Below are 19969 nucleotides of genomic sequence, written 5' to 3'. Positions count from 1 at the left end.
CGGGGGCGGCGGGCGGGGCGGAGGAGGGGCCGGACAGGAAGCTGACCCGCACGGCGCCCGGCCTGGCGATCTGTCCCCGCCCGCCCGAGCCCTGCGGCCTTGCCAGGGGGCAAATCCCGGTGGGCCCTGCCGCTGATGGGAGGTGGCAGCCCCACTCCCTCCTCCCTGGCGCTGCCGCCGAGCCCACTGCCGCCCGACCCTGCTCAGCCACGGGAGAGCGAGCGATGACCACCCCACGTCTTCTTCGCCCGGCACGGAACCCGTAGCCCTCCTGCCGCCGCCGTGGCGGGGGTTTACGGCAGGAGCCCACCGGGCCGGCTGTCACCCCCGCTCTGCCTTCCGGGGGGGGTGGGGCGCGGCCGCCGGTGGCCGCAGGTGCCCGGCGGGGTGTGGCGGCGGCCCGGCTGGCACCGCCCCGGCTCCTCCCCGCCGGGGTCCTCGCCGTCCTCTGCGCCTGCCCCCGCCGCCCCGCCTCGCGCCGCGCCGAGCCGAGCCGAGCCGCTAGCGGGGTATGGCGCCGGCCTTCGCCTGAGGAGCCGGGCCGCCGCGGGCGAGAGCGGGCGCCGCCATGGAGGAGGACCCAGAGCTGGAGAGGTGAGTGGTGGGTGGGGCAGCTGAGCGGCCCCGGGAGCTCACACGGCCTCCGCAGGGCCTCTCCGCCGAACAGGGCCCGGCGTCGCCTCCTACCACTCAGGGCCCGGGCAGCGTTGGTCTGGTGTCGCCTGGGACGGGCCCCGGGGGTCAGCGGAGCCGGGGCGGGCGGCCAGGGCCTAGCGCGGGCGGCCGGGGCCTAGCGCTGCGCGTCGGTGTGCTCCGGAGCCGGCTGCGGCCGTGGGACGGGCCCTCCCGGCGCTGTGCTGGAGCTCTCGGGGCGGGAGGCGGCGGGTGGTCCGCGGAGGGGAGGAGGTCCCTGAGCCCTGCCTGGCTGAGCCCAGCACCGCCGGCGGGGAGTGTGCGCCCCGAGGGGAGCGCAGCCTGGAGCTGGTTTGCGCTGCCTCTTCGGGACCAAACTTTGGAGCTCTCGCTGAGGGAGTTGCAATAGGAAAGATGTCAAATCTCCCTACAAAATGGGAAAAAACATTACTTAAAAAAAAAAAAAAACCAAGACCGCCAAAACCCAGCAACTCTTCTTGTGACAGGTGCTGGTACCATTTAGAAACAAGACTGAAAACTGTTAGGTGGCACATCTCTCATCAGTTATAATTTGGTGATTAGGTGTACTTGGTAAAACTAAAGAAAAAAAAAAAGTGAATCTAAACTTCTGTTCTTCCAAATTTCAATTTTCAGTGTTGGAGATGTGCCAGTTGACTCATTGTTAAAATTGCACTGTTCCCAGTATGGAATAATACAAAATGCTTGACAGTTATTTTGTCAAAAAATGAAATTGCTTTCTACTTTGCATTTCCTTGGGATGAGAGGGTTCATCTTAATGTGCATACTGAGTTTCAGCATTCCCAAGCACTGAGAAATCTGAATGCAGATTTCTATATTTGGATACTCAGTCACAGTCTTTTTCTGAAGTCTCTGACTTTCTCTTTAAGAATAGACTTTAGGTGTTTATATCACAAATTTTTGCAGTAATAACCTTATCTATCATTATTGGAATTCTTTTTTTTTTTTTTTGCAAACTTGTTTGTGAGTAACTGCACTTTTTTTATGGCTGTTTAAAAAAAACTGTTACAGTGATGACCAGAAACTTTCTGAACTGTTCTCCTCATGGTTCTCTCCTTTAACTTTAAAGAAACTATGGCTGAGAGTGCTTGTAGAACATAAGTTGTTTCTGCTTATATCTGGCAAGTATTTTAAATGGGACAAAAGCAATAGCAGTGGGGTGGTGGAAGGGCTAGAGAGCATAATGCTTTCTAAGAGGCCTTTAATTCTTCGTAAGCTACTTCTGCGGTTGGATCATTAGTTTAATAATTAAAGCTTCTTTCTATATATGCATGAATGTTATTTTTACTAGTGCCATTCCAAACTTAAACCTTTCTCATTCATAGCAAGTTCAAACCATGTCACTGTTCTTCCATGCTCTCTGTCTTCTGGCTCCTGTTGCCGTGCTGGGGACTCAAGGTCCTCTGGGGAGTTCAGGGCACAGCCGCTCACTCACCAGCTATAGCTGACTGCTCCAGTCTCCTCCTGATGCTCTCCCTCCTAAGAACTTGATTCAAAGTTTTATCCTGCCTCATAGTTTCAATCTGAGTTGGGATTTGATACTCCTTTTCCATGTCAGCATGGTAGATAATGAAGATGAAACTCAGTATTACTTACTGAGTGGTATGTGGTAGGGTTTAGCTGTCCAGTGTTACAGAATCACAGAACGGTTTGGGTGGGAAGGGACCTTAAAGATCATCTATTTCCAAGCCGCCTGCCATGGGCAGGGACACCTTCTACCAGACCAGGTTGCTCAAAGCCCCATCCAGCCTGGCCTTGAACGCTTCCAGGGATGGAGCATCCACAACTTCTTTGGGCAACCTGTGCCAGTGGTTCATCACCCTCATAGTAAAGAATTTCTTCCTTATAGCTAATCTAAATTTACCCTCTTTCAGTTTAAAGCCATTACCCCTTTTCCTATCACTACGTGCTCTTGTAAAAAGTCCCTCTCCAACTTTCTTGTAGGCTCGTTTCAGGTACTGAAAGGCTGCAGTAAGGTCTCCCCAGAGCCTCTCTTTTCCAGGATGAACAACCCCAACTCTCTCAGCCTGTCCTCACAGGAGAGGTGTTCCATCCCTCGGATCATTTTTGTGGCCCTCCTTTGGACTCGTTCCAACAGGTCCATGTCTTTCCTGTGCTGAGGGCTCCAGAGATGGATGCAGGACTCCAGCTGGGGTCTCAGCAGAGCGGAGTGGAGACGCAGAATCACCTCCCGTGACCTGCTGGCCACGCTGCTTTGGATGCAGCCCAGGATACAGTTGGCCTTCTGGGCTGCAAGCATACATTTCCAGCTCATGTCCAGCTTTTCATCTACTAGTCCCACCAAGTCCTTCCAAGCAGGGCTGCTCTCAATCCATTCTCTGCCCAACTTGTATTTGTGCTTGGGATTGCCCTGACCCATGTGCAGGACCTTGCACTTGGCTTTGTTGAACTTCATGAGGTGTCTTCAATCCATGCTACCATTCACCTCCATATGTAGTTAATCAGCTCTGAACATGTTATAGGTATAATATAGCGTACTTGATGATTACCACTTTCTGTCCTGGATCCACCTATTGTTAGTTACTTTTTCATACCTTCAGCTTTCATAGCTGCTGGCTTTGCTAGTAGCACCCTGAATTCAGTTCATGCTCTATGCATTTAGATGTCATACTTGGGTATTTCTTACTCTAAATATGCTTTTATGTACAGTCTTCAAGAGTCTAATACAGACCTTTCTTTATCCTTTGACTTACAGATGTTACTCATTAGTTTCATATTCAATGACCTGTTTACCATGATCTCCTGTGAGAAGTACAGTGATGGTAGTTAGAGGTGTTTAATTTTTAGGCTCTCTGTAATATGGCTTTAGCATACAAGTAATGGCGTTTCTGTTCTGTTACCACAGTGTTAACTATTTTAGGTAGATTTTTCGTGTTTAAAAATGGGTTTATGTGGAATATTTTCAGCAGTCTGTCTGAATTCAGGCTTGTCTTGCAATGCACAAATCCTAAATAACAGCTTAAGATTTTTGTATGTGTGGGTTTTATTTAATTTATCGTGGGGGAAAAAGAAGTGTAACTACTTTTGTGCATGTGTTTTCAGGTGTGAAGCAAATTTTGTGTCCCAGCATTCCAAACTGTTACGACAAGTCAGTCATCCTGATATTTTTTGGTTATTCTCTAAGGAGAGGTCTCTTCATCTTGCTTGTTCTCTTTCGTCCTTACTGCCACATTTTCCTGCTATTATTTTTCAGTTTTACTGTGTCTGAGTCTCACTTGACCTTGCATTTGATGTTTTCCTCACTTTAATAGGAAGCAATAGTCACTACAAAAGCTGAATACTAACTCACAAGTTACCATGTGACTGTTGCATACTCTGGATTTAAAACTCTAAAAGCTATAAATACTACAGGTGTGTAAAATAGTAATATTTGCGGCATTCTACTGAATTATTTCCTCTCTCCATCTCACCCAATACTTTTTTGGAAGTAAGAACTGATATTTTTGCCTGTGAGCTTGCTGGTACATCAGTGAAGACCCAGAATCTTGAGATACAGTGTGATCCTAAGAAAATTCTAGGCTAAATTCTGTAACATATAATTAATGGTATTGTGAAGATATGACTCAAGAATGAGTAGGGAAAAAAGGTTATAAATCAGCAACTAGGAACTGTTTAGTTTGTTCCCCTGCAAGCATGTGTATGTAGTTTTCATAGTTTATTTCAACTAAATATCCTTTGGGATATTACAGAGGTCACCATTTTCATCCTTATCTAAAAAAAAAAAAATCTCCTTAAATTGTCGTTATGGTTGTTTTGTGTATTTGAAGCACAGAAAATAAGTTATTTCTCTGCGAATATAAAGGAAGTGGCTTTGTTATACTCTGGGTCCAGATCCTTCCATAATCCATTCTGTCTTTTAAGAGCCATAAATATTTCACAGCCATGGATCCTATACCTTATTAGAAGTGCCTACCAAGCTTGTTTGGAGCATCATTTACTTGGAATTAAGTATTTCCTAAAGAGATGCTGCCCTGAATCACAAGGAGTGCTGTAATTCTGTAACAAGAGGCCTGTAGTTGAGTTGAGAATCAATAGTCTAATGTTTTTGCTGCACAGCCATCTCAGTTACTCTTCTTAACAAGTAAGTTTTGTGCCTTGGAGAAATTAATTGATAGTTCTTACTATTGTTTTTTAACAGTTAAAATGTCAGCATTCAGTATGCCATTCTTTCCCATATTCATGGCAAAAAAAATGGTCTGCAAGCTAAAATCGGTGTTTGAGATGGAGTGGTATGTTCACTACTGAAGCTGATGAGAATACCAACACAGAAATGTGCTGCAAATAGCACTCATGGGACTGACAAATAGAATATTTAAATAAGTACAAAACCTGATCGACAAAGAATGAGAGCATCCACATACCTGATGGTGGGGTGTCTTTGCCTTTGAACAAATGTTACGAAGTTTGTGGCATATTTGTGCCTTTTTTTCGTTCTTGCTCGTAATGTTGTGGCTTAGGCTTTATTCTTGACATTCCTTTTCATCATTTTTCTTAGTAAATGTGAGCAGATAGGACAAACCAGCTCAAATGAGTATAATTAATGCTGGCCTTCACTACTGTTCCTTTATTGTAGAAGGCAGTATCTTCAGTCCTTTACTTGACTGAAGGTCTTTATATTAATTGTTCAGATGTAATCAGTATACCAACATCCACTTCTATTTCCAGTCCCATGCATGGTTAAAAATAAGTTGTATAGTCAGCATAGAATTACTTTGAGAAAATTGGTAATAAAACCTGATAATTTTTTTTCTTGGGCTTGCAGCTTGCTGTCAGGACCTAGAGTGCCTCAAGAGGTAGGTTTAAGTGTGATTTTGGGAATTGCAGTAGCTGAGCAGCCTGGCCTTTGAGTTTGAATAGTAGTGGTATAGACTGCGAGCAGTTAGGAATGCTCTGAAGGTCTTTTGTGAAGATGTGTTTGAGAAAGATGTCCCTTCTCTGACTCTGGGAAATGTTGAATATGAGTGCTGCCCTCCTCCAGGTCTGTGCACTTTTGTAGCCAATTGCATGCTGTGAAGCAATTCCAGTAGATAAATTTTCTTTAGAGTTCTCATAGGGATCTTTAATGAAATAATGGCATGGGTGGAGATGGCAGAGTTTGTTAGGTTACGTGCCAAAAGCTCCTGGGCACACCCACACAGGACTAAAGAGAGACCATAGTGGTTAGGGGAGCCCAAATAGTGCCCAGCCCTGGCTTCTCCCAGGCCCATCCATCCCAGGAGCCACCAGCCCATCAGAGGTCCATCTCCATGAGCCCAGAGGAGCACAGGGGTACAGTGGCAGGTGGGAATGCACAGTAAGGACTCAGTGGAATGAACATCTTCTCTGGGCCCCTCCCAGGGCTGGGCCCAGGGGACAGCCTTGGCCTCCAGGCCTGACACCCATCAAGATGAGTCAATGCTGGAGCATCTTTGGGACTTAAGGGTGTTGCTGCGTAGGGGTGTGAGGCACATTATGGAATGGAAGAGAAAGAGCATTTTGAGATTGCATAAGGCGTATTATGGGATGTGTAGGGGAGGAACCAAAGGCAGGCAAAGGGGTAGGTTCAGATGATAGGGGGAGAAGCAAGAGTGTGAAAATGGAGGAATAAAAGGATAAAAATATCTGGTCATGTGTGAATAGGCTGCTGGTGTGTACACTGGTCTGGCCATGCCCTGCACCTGATCAGCACAGTCTGTCCTGTCTTCCTGTTAAATTCCTTCCTAACTCTTGGGTGAGGGACTCTGAGCAGAGAGGGTGTACATCTCGGTGCTAGCAACTAGAGTCAAACCATATGTCGGAGGGACTGTGTGTCTATGGTGCCAGCAACTGAAACAAGTGCAGGTCTGGATGCCAGCAGTTGGGCTGGGACCCTGGGCTGAAAGGCTGGGTGCCAGCAACTGGGAACACTTCATAGAGTGAGTAAAATCAAGTGTCAGCCACTGCAGTGGGATTTGGACCTATTTATCTGTGCTGCAGTACTGGAGAAAAGAGTAGGTGTGTGAGGGATCATGTGGCTGCTAGTGAAGATCAAGCTGGATCAGCTGGTGAGTAGGTGAATAAGGTGAGAGCTGGGAGGTGAGCATATATCTCTTAAGAGCAAGACGGAGCTAGCTGTTGGAGGCAGTGGGGAGTCCTGGTCAGCTGCTGGAGAGACTGTAGGGTCAGGGGTTCTCCAGGGGCAAGATGTCTGTGTGCTTGTGTGTCTCTGTGGGCAAGACTGCAGTGAGGTTGGGTACTGGGGGACCAGGGAGTCCCAGCCAGCTCTGTGTGACCAGCAGTGGAGTTGGGCTGAAGCCTCTGGGGGAGAAAAGAAAAATTTTGGCCCACATTTTTGGAAAAAAATAGCATACTTCAATGCTGATGTTTGACCTGTCCCCCCAAACAGAGCAAGCTTAATATTGTTTCTTGTGTACTTTCATTTTCTACTATTTCCTTAAACATCTGTGGCCTCACTGGTTACAGTCACTAATTCATTTTTAGTTATTCCTGTCTACTCCTCTATTCTCTGAGGCTATTTAGAGGCTCTGAGCAACCTGATCTAGTTGAAGATGTCCCTGCTCATTGCAGGGGATTGGACTAGATGATCTTTAAAGGTCCTTTCCGATGCAACAATTCTATGATTCTAGGACTCTTACACTGGCCAGAGAGAAGAGCAGGATGAGGCTGTTGGTGTGAACACTCTGTGTGTCTGTCTGTGATCAGTGTGGCCAGTGGTAGATACGTGTGGTGTGTGCGTGTGCCTTCTGGGAGTAGATTTTCAGCCTTGCTACTGATTCGACCTGGTCATGGAGCCGTGGCTGCCTGCCCTCTTGGCTGTCAGACCTGACATGATATGCCTTCTAACAGAGTAGTCTATAATTACAAACATTGGGTGGTATCTGTAATGACATGGTGTTTTCATTTCACTGTATCAGACATACCTCTTTATTACCAATTATTCATTTTTTAGTCTATCTATTTGATCTTTCAGAAAAAATGATGAAGCTCTTTCCCTGAGGAAGGAACAGAAAGTAGCTCTAGTTTTGCCTGACATTGGAGCCTTTAACATTCTCCCATTCTTTGGGCACATGCATTCGTGATGCGAGTTGTTAGGATTGATGCAACGGGAGCTTTGCCTGTAGCCTTTGAACATAGAGGAAAAAGTCTAATTCCTCAGAAATGTAAATACATCTTGGACCATACTCTTGAGGATCAAAACATCACTGCTCATACCTTCATGTTACTGTAATTCTGCAGCTAAGTTTCATTGCTCAAAAAGGATTGCCACAGCAAGTTTGAAGTGGTGCTTGCTATAAAAGGTGCCAGAATGATGACAGTGTTCCCAAATGTGCCCCTGTCCCTAATTCTCCCTCCCATCAGTCCCCCAGTGTTTGGGTGGTTCTCATGTGAAAGTTGTGTGCTGTGTTCCCTTTGCTCATGCTGCTGCTCTTGAAGCTGAAGCTAACAGCCACAGGAAGGTTTGTATTGTAACCAAGCTGTAAAAATGAAGAGAGTGAAGAATGTAGAGTCCCAAAAGGCCTCTAAAAGCAAATGTAAAAACCTTGTTTGCATAGCTTTTAAGCTTTTGGCTTACTTGCATAGAGAGTATAAGTTCAGTGAGTGGAAACACATTATTTCAAAGAGGATCTGAGCATTTTTTCATTTCTCTGTGGAGGTTGAAAAGGCTTTGTAAAGGTCCAGTGAATAAGAGTGGTATTGACAGACCAATATAGGAAGCAATGTTGGATAAGAAAGGAAGATGTCAACTTATAAGGCTACTAAGTTGGATGCCAAGTCAGTCTGATCTTTGATATAACCAGAACACACACACACACACACACACACACACAAAAAAGTGTCTCAAATACTTAATGGCTTATAATTCCTGCCTAAATTAATATAATTGGTGTCACCTTATTAATTTATTGAGGTGTTTCCCCTAAAACTGAGTTGTAGGTGTTTAAAGTATGTGTGTGTTTTATTAGTGCTTTGTAGCTCGAATACTTTGGTTTATGATTTTAATTATAAAATAATGGCATATAGTGGCTTTTAATGTGCCTCCTAGTCGGGTTTCTCAAAACGAATCACTAAGTTTAGCAACTGTCAGTCAGACGCTTTTTCCCCCCACTCCTTCCTCCCTTCCATCTGACATTGCTGTTTGAAGGCTCAGGACAAGCTTTTATAAAGTCCATGAGTTCCTGCTGTCATCGCTATAATAGCTCAGTTAGCAAATTCGGGGTCTGGAGGAAAAATAAATTTTGACGTAATTTCATGGAGACCTGTGTAGGCAACATCTCCCATGTGCTAGTAATAGAGCCTGTGTTTCTTACCCTTTTTGCTCATGGTGAGTCGCTGTCCCACACACCCTACTGCTCCTACCTGGGAAGGCAGCAGTAGCTGGTGAGGTTGCTGACACTGTACTTACCATCTAGGTGTAGGTAACTCAAACAAGTAACAGCTTACCTGGGCAGATATTCGGTTTCCATGAATGCCTGTGATATGACCATGTCCTCGCCATCAGGTGTATACTTAAAAAAGGATTTGAAGTACCCCAAGCCCAGCTGCTGAGATTATAGTAATAACCTTATATGAGAGAAGGACTTCTGTGAGGAACCTTAAACCAATGTGCCATTAACAGACTAGTGCACAGATAAGTAATACTACAATTTTTGGTGTATTTCTCTACTGTTGTTTCTGTGGAAGTCTTGGACAGTTTCCTTTGCAAAGCCCTTCAAATGCAGACTCTCAAAGGAAAAGGTTATGACCTGGGAGTATTTGCATGTCTGTCTGGCACAGATCTCAGCTTTTGCTGGATGAAATGGTTTCCCTTTGCAACAAAGGAATATGTATCTGTAAGTTGATCAAGGATTAGTCATTTTTTTTTTAAGAACTTGTGACTGGTTCTGGAGGCTTGTTAGGAGTCTTTCGCTAAAGTATTGCTTGCTGGAAATTACTATAAAGTGAGGAAATAGTTCTGTGATAGCTGGTTTTAAGTGTAAAATATGAAAACTATATTCAAGCAGAACTGCAGAGTAACTGTAGAAAGAGCAGCTACACTTCGGTCTACATTACACTTGCACTAATTTAGCACCGATTTGTATTCTGTTGCCAGGGAAAACCAAAGCATGCCCAAAAGCAGTACAGACAGAAGAAAAAGTGTGTCTGTGTTTATAAAATGTCACCAGCCTACCCTAATGAATGAATGAATCCATAATTACAAATGTGAAGGGAACCAGTACAGGCTTATATTAAGACCATAACAAACTGAAGAAGGTTAGTTCTAGATGGACAGATGTAGGCTGCTGTGTAACTGCATAACATTTTCTCATTAGCTACTGAAGAAGATTCTGTACTACTTATTTTCATTCCCTGTTATGCACATGCAGTGTATGCATTTAAAGCTAAGACCTCTTGTGTTTTCCATCTAGACTTTAATAACCCAAATAGTAATAAACAAATAGATATTTAGAGCCCAGCATTAACTTGTTAGACCTTCACATGGAACTGCCATATAAATTGCTTGCTTTTCTTCTCAGATCTGCTTCTGCTATTAGATGATGACTTTTGACTTCTCTTGTCTCAACTTTGGCTTGACAACAAACTTGGTACTTGGGCTTTTTTTAATCTATGGCAAAGCAGCAAAATCCTGCTATGCCGATAATACCATAACAACATGATGGGACACGGCTTCCTTAAAGTTTGAGCTGAAGTCTGTTGGCAGTTACCTTTTTTGCATAGTCTACACACACATTTGTACTGTCACGGTGACGATTGTGTTGCTCACGTAGTCCAAACACCAGCAGCTATACTGGCAGATCATAGCTGGGATAACTAAACAATAAATACCTTCTTCATTACCACCTACCTTCAGTTCCTCAAGCCTTCAGTGTCACCCATGTCAGTGTTGTTAATGCTTAGCTTCATATACTCGGTATTATGGCCAGGTGCATAGCTTTCCTTTTCTGTCTTGCAGTTATTTTTGGTTGACACACATGATTGCTTACAGCTAACTAACCAAATCATTAGTTTATGCATTCAATTTATATAATAAATGGCTCATATTAGCTGTTCATTTGTTTTCCCATTAACTTCAACCACGTACGGTAGAGCAGTTACTTAAGTTTTATTTGAGATTGAAATTCATTTGTAAAGAGAATTGAAAGACTGACAGTGCAGGAGTTATCTACAATTTGCATAATTTACACTCTCCAATGACTTTTTCTGTGACTTTTTTTTTATTATTTATTTAATTGCTTTAGTGTTAGTCTCTCCAGTTTGTTCTAGAAGATGCTGGTAATGTAAAGGTTGGCCATTTTGGATGGTGGTGGATCCAAGTCACAAAGATGAGCTCTTTTCTTCCACTGTTACACAAAGCTAGTGCAGTTTGACAGCTGGTAGTGGCAGTGATTTTACTGTCATCTGACTGCTTGCTATTTTACTGGTGCTGTTTAACTGCTCAAAATAGGTCTGCTGTGGTTAAAAGACTTCAGGAAGAACCTAAGTGAAGCAACAGCCAGGAAGAGCATTCCCAAGGTGAAGCAGCAGGGACTGTGCTTTTCAGTGTAGTACACCAGTTTTGCACATTTTACTTCTACTCTTCGATTAGTATTGCAGCTGTTGTATTTGCAACAGCTTTAATTGCTTTTAATATGTTAAAATGTTTCTTATTGAGATAATTCAGATTTCTATGCACCAAGATTAAATGAAAGTCAAGGTGATTTTCGTAGCCTCTTTATTGCTTAGTCCATTGCAGTGAAGAAGCTCTCCACTTTATTTGCATAAGCACATAAAGTGGCAAGTTCTTGTGTTCCGCAAGCGGTAACGTTTTTCTTTTCCTTATATTTAGGAAGGCTGTGGAAGAGTTACTTAAAGAGGCAAAACGTGGGAGAACCAGAGCTGAAACAATGGGAGCTATGGGTTGGTAAGTTGTGCCAAGCGGAAATGAATGCTATGACTGATGCCCAAATAGATTTTACATTTAATGTGTGACAGAAGTCTCTACCTTTTCATTTACTTCATGTTTAAATAATTTGTCTTCATCTAGGTATTAATTTGTCTGGGCAAAAATTTGAGTCAAGATAAGAAGGAAGTTGAAGTAAATTCTGCCTGCATGAAATTGCTTGACTGAATGTGTTGAAGTCAAAGCAATAGGAAAATTGGGGTAGCTTCTGTAATAGTATTTCCTTATAATAGATGGAATTGCAAAGTTTGGATTGGAACCTCATGACTCTAAAATACTGGGTAGCTTCAGTGTGCATGTACTTACATACTGGCCACATGTTACTGGGTTAGATTCTCTTTTAAGTTAAAAGAATTAATAGCCAGACAAAAAAAACTAAACCCTTAAAACAATAAAAATAATAAATGATCCTCTAGTACAGAACCCATGTGTAAATTGCTGCCAAAAATTAACTCAAAGTATAATACAATTTTGGAAGGAGGTATTTTTTAATACTAAAAAAAAAAAAAGGCTAATTTGTATAGCAAGTGGGAAAAGATTCACGGTATTTAAATCTTAAGTGAAATACAGCATTAATTCTTCAATGCAGTATTTCAGTTTTTACAGCTAGATTATCATGTAATGCATGTAATTGTAATTAAAGAAGTGATAACATGCTGAGAAGAGTCATTCATCTTAAAATAATGTGTATGACTTTGATAAGAAGCTATCAGATATAGGGATGTTCACACAGGTAGTGCACCAGTTGGCTGTGTTAAACTCATTTGTATATAGGGTTTGGCACCAACAGTAGTAAAATATAAGCTTGTGCTGTTAATGAAGTTCTCAGCTGATTTCTTGACTATGTTTGTTTTAGTAGCTCTGAAGAGATCAAATTAGTGTCTTGCTGAAAAAAAGTTAATCCTTTATATTTTCTAAACAAGTTGTGGGGTTTTTGTATTTTTACCCAGTATTTCTGCTAGGGATGCAGTTTATACCCTATATGTTAAAATAGTTAAATTGATTTAATCCCCTAGAGTGGTTATAGCTATACTGATACAGCATGCTTTTACCCTGTCAGCCTTGCCAAATGGCCAGGTAAACCAGTGCAGATCATTAGCACCGTGAAGTGTTGCGTGCATCCAGTTACAGTGAATTTGCAAGTTAATTCCAGCTGCGGAGACTAAACATTTCTGTTGGGAGATAACTAATTGTCCCTGTGCAACTTTGCTGCCACTTGTGCAGTCTAGAATACGTGCCAGGAGTGTGGATGGGCTTCTGCTCCTGGCTCCAGCTGTCTCTTATTCCTTGTCTGTAAAAGAGTAGGGGTCCTGCTCAGCTGACTGACGATCAGCTTGGAGTAACATGCAGTTTGCCAATGCCTGATGCTCAAGACCTGCCGGAGGAGGGGGTAGCCAAGGGTGGCCTATTCTTCAGAACAGCTGCAGATTCCACTAGAGTGTAATAGTGACTGGTTGGGTCAGGGTTGTGTTAAAGGTGTAGGGGGAGAAGAGGATCGTCAAGAAGGCTTCAGGCAGAGGAAGACTGTTGACATAGGGGTTGGCATGGTGATATCCTGAACTGAGACTGTTGAAGTAAGGATCCTTTTCAACAGCAGAAGAACATAAGAATAGCTATACTGGGGTCAAAAAAAGTCTCCATCTCTGCAGTACCCTGTCTCCATCAGTGGCCGATAGCCAGTGCCTAGGAAATGGAGGAAGAAAAGTACAGTGAAGTAGCTGTGCTTCCTCAAGGTACTATCCCAGCTTTGGGCAGTCTGCAGCTCAGGATGTCCTGCACTCAGAAATGATTTTTCTGTATATGACACTTCTCCGGGGATTTTTCCCTCTCTGCTATCCCTATCCTTAGAGATACTGGTAGTAATCCCATCTGTCACAAATCTGCTGCCATAGAGTTTGGCATAGGCTAGTGTACAGCTGGTGGGTGTGTAGCCATAAGGAACATATGAAGCCCCCATAGGCAGACTCCCAATAAGTCTTTGGTGTCCAGTTCTGCAAGCACAAGACACAGAACAGCAGCTGGAAGCTGCCGCTGCTCTCTTCCCTTTAATATTTTTCATGCCTGGTAGTGCTATTCTGGTCCTTCTGAACTGGCCCAGCAACTAGGTATTGCATATATATGTGGGAGATGAGATAACCTGTATGATATTTGGAAGGAAACTTAACTGTGGTCAGTTTAGTATCACAGTCCAGTAAAATGTCATCAGATGTAACTGATGTTGGGGTAAATCCTGAAGGGCTTCAGAGATTAGATTTAGGACTGATGTGTAACCTTGCAACTGTAAACTATGGAGAGGAAGACAACTGCTGCTCTGAGCTTTGCTGATATCAAATTCAATGAGCAGAAAAGTTAGTTCATGAAAATGTGTATTAGTAGACCAAATCCAGGAAAGCATAACTGGTAGAAGCAAAGAGACAAGGTCATCACCAACTTGTCTAAAAGAAAAGTCTTAACAGGTAAAACACAAAACCTTCCTTCCTTGCCAAACTCAAAATGCTTACAGGTGTGTTTCATGAGGACTTCTGGGATTTCCTCAGCCCTTTGTCAGAGGAGTCCTGGAGAAGAGATGCACAAACCCTGGAGACATCTAGTGTAAGGCCATCAGTCCTGCATTGGCACTGGATAGTTGAAGCAACTCGGCCTATGAAGAAAAGATTTGTTCTGCCATCTATCTTTGGGTAAGGAGAAGCAGAGGCTGCTACTTCTCGTACTTCGCTGATTCCAGTTTATGCTGACCTTCAGCAGCTGTTGGGAAATACCTTTCTGTAGTCAGTGGCATTTGACAGGAATTGGTTAAAGGGAGGTGTGTGGGGAGGTGGCATTCCCGGGGAACTATATTGTGCATACTGTTACAAAGGAGTAGTGTCTCCTGGTGGGTGTTGACTGCAGCAAAACCTTAGCCAGCAAGCCTCTGAACATGGTTTTGGGACTGCTTTCAAATTAAAGCCACTGCTCCATTACTATCCAGAGTGATTAGTTCTCCATAGCTCAGGGGCACTGCTTGAAGATGTTCCCCAAGCATCCCTACACAACTTTTTGCTGTGTCCTGGTGTGAGATAGAGATCTGCTGTTTGAGCCTAAGTTGCAAGCATCCAAGCTAGCATAGCTGACAGGTACAGAAAAAATGTACCAAGCGGTCATCCTTTAGCCCATAGCCTCTGATACAAAGACTCAGCCTTGAAAGACGGGACAGCGTTGCTAGTATTTGTTCCAGTTTGGGAATGTTTTGCCAATGTTACATTGTCTTACAAGTTTGCTGTAGATGACATGGGTAGGTGCTGTAGGGGTTAGATGCTAGTAGAAGAAAGGCTTGTCCAAAACGGGGAGGTTGGCAGTGATATCAGGCAACAGCTTATGCAGGAAGGGAGATTATCTGAGACTCTCTGGACATGGAACAACTGTCAGAAATACTGGATATTTGTAGATCTCTCATTGTCTCTTGGGTATTGATGTGTTCCTTGGATGTCCTCAAGATTCTTGTTCTCAGCACTGCAGTATTTCTAGCTCCTGCAGTACTCTTTTGTATGTACTTTATGGCCATAGTGATTCTTGTTGGGGATTTCCTATGTCTTTATAATACCAAATGATGTAGATCCTGCTGATGATGTATCTAGTTCAAGCATTAGTGGAGCTAATCACAAGTAAGAAAATGTGTGAGAGCAGGGGAAGAGAGGATCCTTTTCTGAAGGTGTCTTAATCCTGGAAACGTTGAGCAAAAGAGAGCAGAATCTGTGGCTAAATCTCAATGATGCTGCTGTGATGCTGGAACTTCTGAGATGAAAAAAGACATCAGAGCAGCTGTCCAAAAGTTAACACTTAAAGGGCCAGCAGGATCCAGGATGGGAAGTTCTGCACAAATAGTGTAAGAACATTTGAAACTGTTAGATAAATGTATCCTTGATTCATCAGGTGGAATAAAACTGTAAAATACTGGGATTTCCATTGTGTGCCTAGGTAAAATCAAGGTAAAAGCTCAGCTTTCTTTAAGTGGTTTTGTCAGTCCTATGTGCGTAATCAATAAGCTTCTCACAACAGTAGAGTTTAGGTCTCATTTTAAGGAGTTGTTCTGCCTTAACTGAGAAAGGCAGTTAAAATGCCACAAAAGCTACTGTGTGAACAAGTTCTAGAGGCTGCTGCTTTTTTTTTTTTCCCCCACCTTCCAATGTGTAGGTCTGATCTTCAAAGGTACTGGTAGCAAGTGAGCTAAGGCTGAACTGAACATAATCTTCTCTGCTTACTAAAATACCTAAAATAAGGAAAACGGGATATTTTGGGATGGTTTGTTCAGCTCTGCATTCTAAAAGCAGATGAATTTGCAAAAAGAAGATAAATGTTGGAAGCATTAAATTATTTTTAACCCTATTTATTGTAAAGCAATCCTAAAATTGCTTTCATTCCTGTAGATAGCTTTCTGTTCAATACCAAATTTGTTAGAAGTACTGCAGAATACAAAATAAGGCCAAAGGGTTTGAGAGCACTGGAACCGCAAAATGTTGTATTGCATCTTGTCTTTGAAAGGGTGTTGCATGACTCTGCAGAAACACTGCAATCTGATTCCGCTATGTCTCTTTCATTTGAATGTGAAGAGGAGGAGAAACAGGGTACAGACAGAGGTTGCAAATTGAATACGTTAAAGTCTTGTGATCAGAGCACAAATTCCCATCCAAAGTCCTGCCAGCTGTATCTAGCTGCAAAGACCATATTTAAAAGCTCGCAGTGTCCTCCCAAGCATCCTCTTTTGTGAGATCCCCTATTGAAAGGACAAGAGCCTAGGTTAGGTGGTTTGGCAAAACAACCTCTAGCAGCTTTTTTTGGGGGTTTTTTTTTTTGCCTTCAGTCACTCTTCTGTTGAGTACTGTATTTTCCATGGCAGTTTGGAAGTTCATGCATAACGAACTCTGTTTCCTGGAAAGATCTGATTTATGCTGTATGCTGAGGCTGACTGTGCCAAGCCTGTTAGATAACATCAAGTTACCCAGCAGAGAAAAGACTGTGGCACATGGCACTGTACTCTTGTGTCTTAAATGGTGTCCACATGTTTTACTGATAAGAAGTTGTATTGTACACTTCTGTGATGAACTGCACAGCTACACTTGATGACAGGTATTGGCTGGAAGTTCTGTGTTATTGCACAGAAGTTGGCTTAAAACATCAAAAGTAGAGTTAAGATTTTACCTGTGTTTGCAGTAATGGATTTTTTTTCTTGCTCAAAAGGCAATGTTGACACTTCGTCATTGCATAGTGGAGAGATTTTGGCGTGTGGAGGACTTATATGTGGAGGGAGGAGAGGTTCTGTGCATCAGGATAGCTTGGTTTAGCTTACTGGAGCATGCAAAGCAAAAAGTGAACCCTTACTTTGAGTGAACACGTTGCTACAGAACTGGAGTCCGTTTTGTAGACAAGACTGCTCTTGAATTGCAGGTTGCATGCTTGCTTTGGTCACACCTGCAGCCCTGCTTCAGGCACGCTTCAGTTTGGAGCTTTAATGTTCTTTTAACATGTCTTTTTTTAAGAGAAGCTTTTAAAATCTTTTCTGTGGCACTGTTCACCACCCAGCAGTATTGCATTCCACCTTGCATAGGCTGAGCTTGCCTCCCAGCCCTTCAGAACTTACATTGAGGGCAAAGCTGTCATTGAATTGAGCATTGTGGGGTCAGACCTATAGCAAGCCAAAGACAAAGTCTTCAGGGAGTTCAACTGTAGAAGTATTCTACAATTTTCTCACCATTAGAAATGCTCTCAAAGATATCAGTGGATTAACACAGTTCACTTTGAATCTTCACAGCTCCATATATACCATGGATATATATAAACATTATGGGCTTGTGTGTGTGCATGTGCAATATAACATGTGCCATACATCTAATTTCCTTTAAGACGTAAAGGCAGAATTTGCTTTGTTGAAGTCTGAGGTTAGTAAAGCGAAGGACTGATGTTTTTGTTCAACGCCATAACTTACTGCAGTTCCCTGAAAGCCTGGTGGCTCACTTTTATCACTGTATGATGGTGAACTAATGGCATCTCTTAGCTGACTCTGAAGCCCTGCATTTGTCATCAGTTTTCATTCCCAGGCTCAGGCAGCACACATAGTGCCAAAAAGAAATAAATACCTCAGCAAGGTGAATTTATTTAGGGCACATTGTCTCATTCTGGTGCTATATATATTAGTGCTTAATCGATGCATTAGCTCTTAAGAAAAAACAAAAGGAAGGAGGCAGATGTGAAATAGCTTTTGCCTGGATACAGCCTGGAGAAAGCTGCCCTCCTTGGTAGGAAATGTTGAGGTACAACAGTTTAATGCTAGCATAAGACATGCAGAGGACTTAAATGTTGCTATTTTGTGCTATGTCTTGACTGTAACCTGTGCTATGGCATGTTCAGCACCACATTCATAGCTGATGTAGCTTGAAGTAGAAACCCTATTCTACTGACATATGTTAGCCTTGTATTAGCTATACCAGATACAGATCTAGACTTTGGAAAAAAAAATTTTTTTCGACCAGGATTTGAGCAAAACAGTGTAGATTTATATGCAGAAAGTTTAGAAAACTCTAAAGCTAGCTGTGCTGTAGAGATGTGTCAAGACATACCTAGCAGAAGTAAAACAGTGTGGCTGTTTAATGTATAATTCTAAAACGACTGGTAAGTTCTTAGAGGATTTAGAACAAGAATAATTACCAGTGATGTTTAGTAGGCAGACCTGAAGCAAACACCATGGTAAATGCCATGTCCAGTTAGAAGTCATGAAGTATGCTAAATAAACAGACATGTTCTTTGTTAAAATCTTCTTGTTGTTCTGATACCTCTAATTATTCAGAGATGTCAAAGGTTTTTAAATGGTCAGGGTGTAGTTTATACACTTGCACAAAACATTCAAGTAGAATAGATGATCTTCATGTTGTGATGGTAGGATTCATTGACTCCATAGTTGATTCAGTAAGTGGCACTGTGATCTCCAAGAGCGCTGCTTTTTACAGTGATCCTGTAACTTCTCTGTTAGCATGCAGGCTCAAAAGTGTTGTGAAGACAAACACCACAGTGGCTATTACTTTTCAGAGTGATTTCTGCTTACTGCAGGAATATATTCAAACTTGGTTTTTTCTCATTCTATTTTTTAAGAAAACATAAATTGGGAATAAATATCATACAGCTGATACCAACAAGATAAATAAAATGTAGAGTACTGGTTTACTAAAACTAGCTTATAAATTATGAGCAAAAGTGTTAAGCTGCAAGAGGAGAAAGTTAGAAACAATGGAAAAGAGTTGGATAAGTATCCTTCCTGTTTAAAAAAAGAAATTAAATATTTTGTTTGGTGGTTGCCAAATACAAATTAAAATCAGTCTGCCTTGTGTCTGCTTTATTACCTACAGCTGTTTGGGTTCTTCAAGCAAGTGTATCTTATACTTTCTAAGTATCTCAGCTCGTTAAATAATACTGACTTTAGTAGGTAAACTTGGTCTTGTAAACCATTCCAATTTGACTTAGAGTATGTTATTAAATAGTTGATTTCTGAATACCAAAGTTAAGCACCATCAACCTTAACATATATTGTCATTCTCTGCTTCCCCCTGCACACACTACCATGTGAAAATCATGTGGATTTTCACTGCATTGAAGTAAAATAATTTTCATCCTATAAAGTGTAAGATAAAAGGAGAATGGAGACAAGCTTGAGCATATCTTTCTGTACTGAGAGTTTACACTAGGTGGCATGCAAGGAAAGCCAAAAGCACAAACCTGTCTTAAAATTATTGCAGTTAAAATCTCAGACTTGTTTTGGCATGTTTTTGTCTTGACTTTTGATCACTTTTAAATGTCTTTACAGGTTGAAATGTCCTCTTGCGGGTACAAATAAAAGATTTCTTATTAATACCATCAAAAACACGTTACCATCTCAAAAAGAACAAGACCAAGAACGTGAGCAAAAGGAAGACAGTAAGGAGCCTGAGCCAAACAAAAGCAGGAAAGAAGAAAAACCAAAGAAACACAGAATTCACCCATACACACCCAGCTTTCAGTCCAGAAGGAGAGTCAGCTACTCTCCTCCGAGACACCAAAACAGGAACCCGCACACAAAGGACAAGCATGAAAAGCGATCAAGCAAACGATGAGGAGAGTGATGAATATATGTTGTTACAAGCCAGGAATGTCACTAAGTGTTGGACTGCAGGGGTGTCTCAGTTTTTCAGGAAAAGATGCTGTTCAAAATTGAATTTTGAATGAGTTGTTTGAGTGAGAAGTAACCTTGAGGTAGCTTTAGAAAACTTTTTCTATGGGACCTTTAAGAGAAAAGCAAAGGGCAGTGTAAATCTTTCCGTTGTTTTAGACCAGGCATTCCTTTCCCTTTGCTCCATT

The 19969-nt window shown here is 42.4% G+C and overlaps 1 protein-coding gene across 1 annotated transcript; it reads left to right on the top strand.

Annotated features, from left to right (window-relative positions):
- Positions 1-568: 568 nt before the first annotated feature.
- Positions 569-19839, top strand: POLR1D (RNA polymerase I and III subunit D; the record flags this gene model as incomplete). The annotated part of the gene is made up of 3 exons (XM_082014769.1): positions 569-594; positions 11498-11572; positions 19440-19839. 3 exons carry the CDS (start codon positions 569-571, stop codon positions 19723-19725), a joined length of 387 nt encoding a protein of 128 aa, XP_081870895.1. The 3' UTR covers positions 19726-19839.
- Positions 19840-19969: the final 130 nt, after the last annotated feature.

The sequence above is a fragment of the Phaethon aethereus genome (genome assembly GCF_964289735.1).
Source record: "Phaethon aethereus genome assembly, chromosome: 1".
Classification (NCBI taxonomy): domain Eukaryota; kingdom Metazoa; phylum Chordata; class Aves; order Phaethontiformes; family Phaethontidae; genus Phaethon; species Phaethon aethereus.
This window is presented reverse-complemented; position numbering and strand designations above follow the sequence as displayed.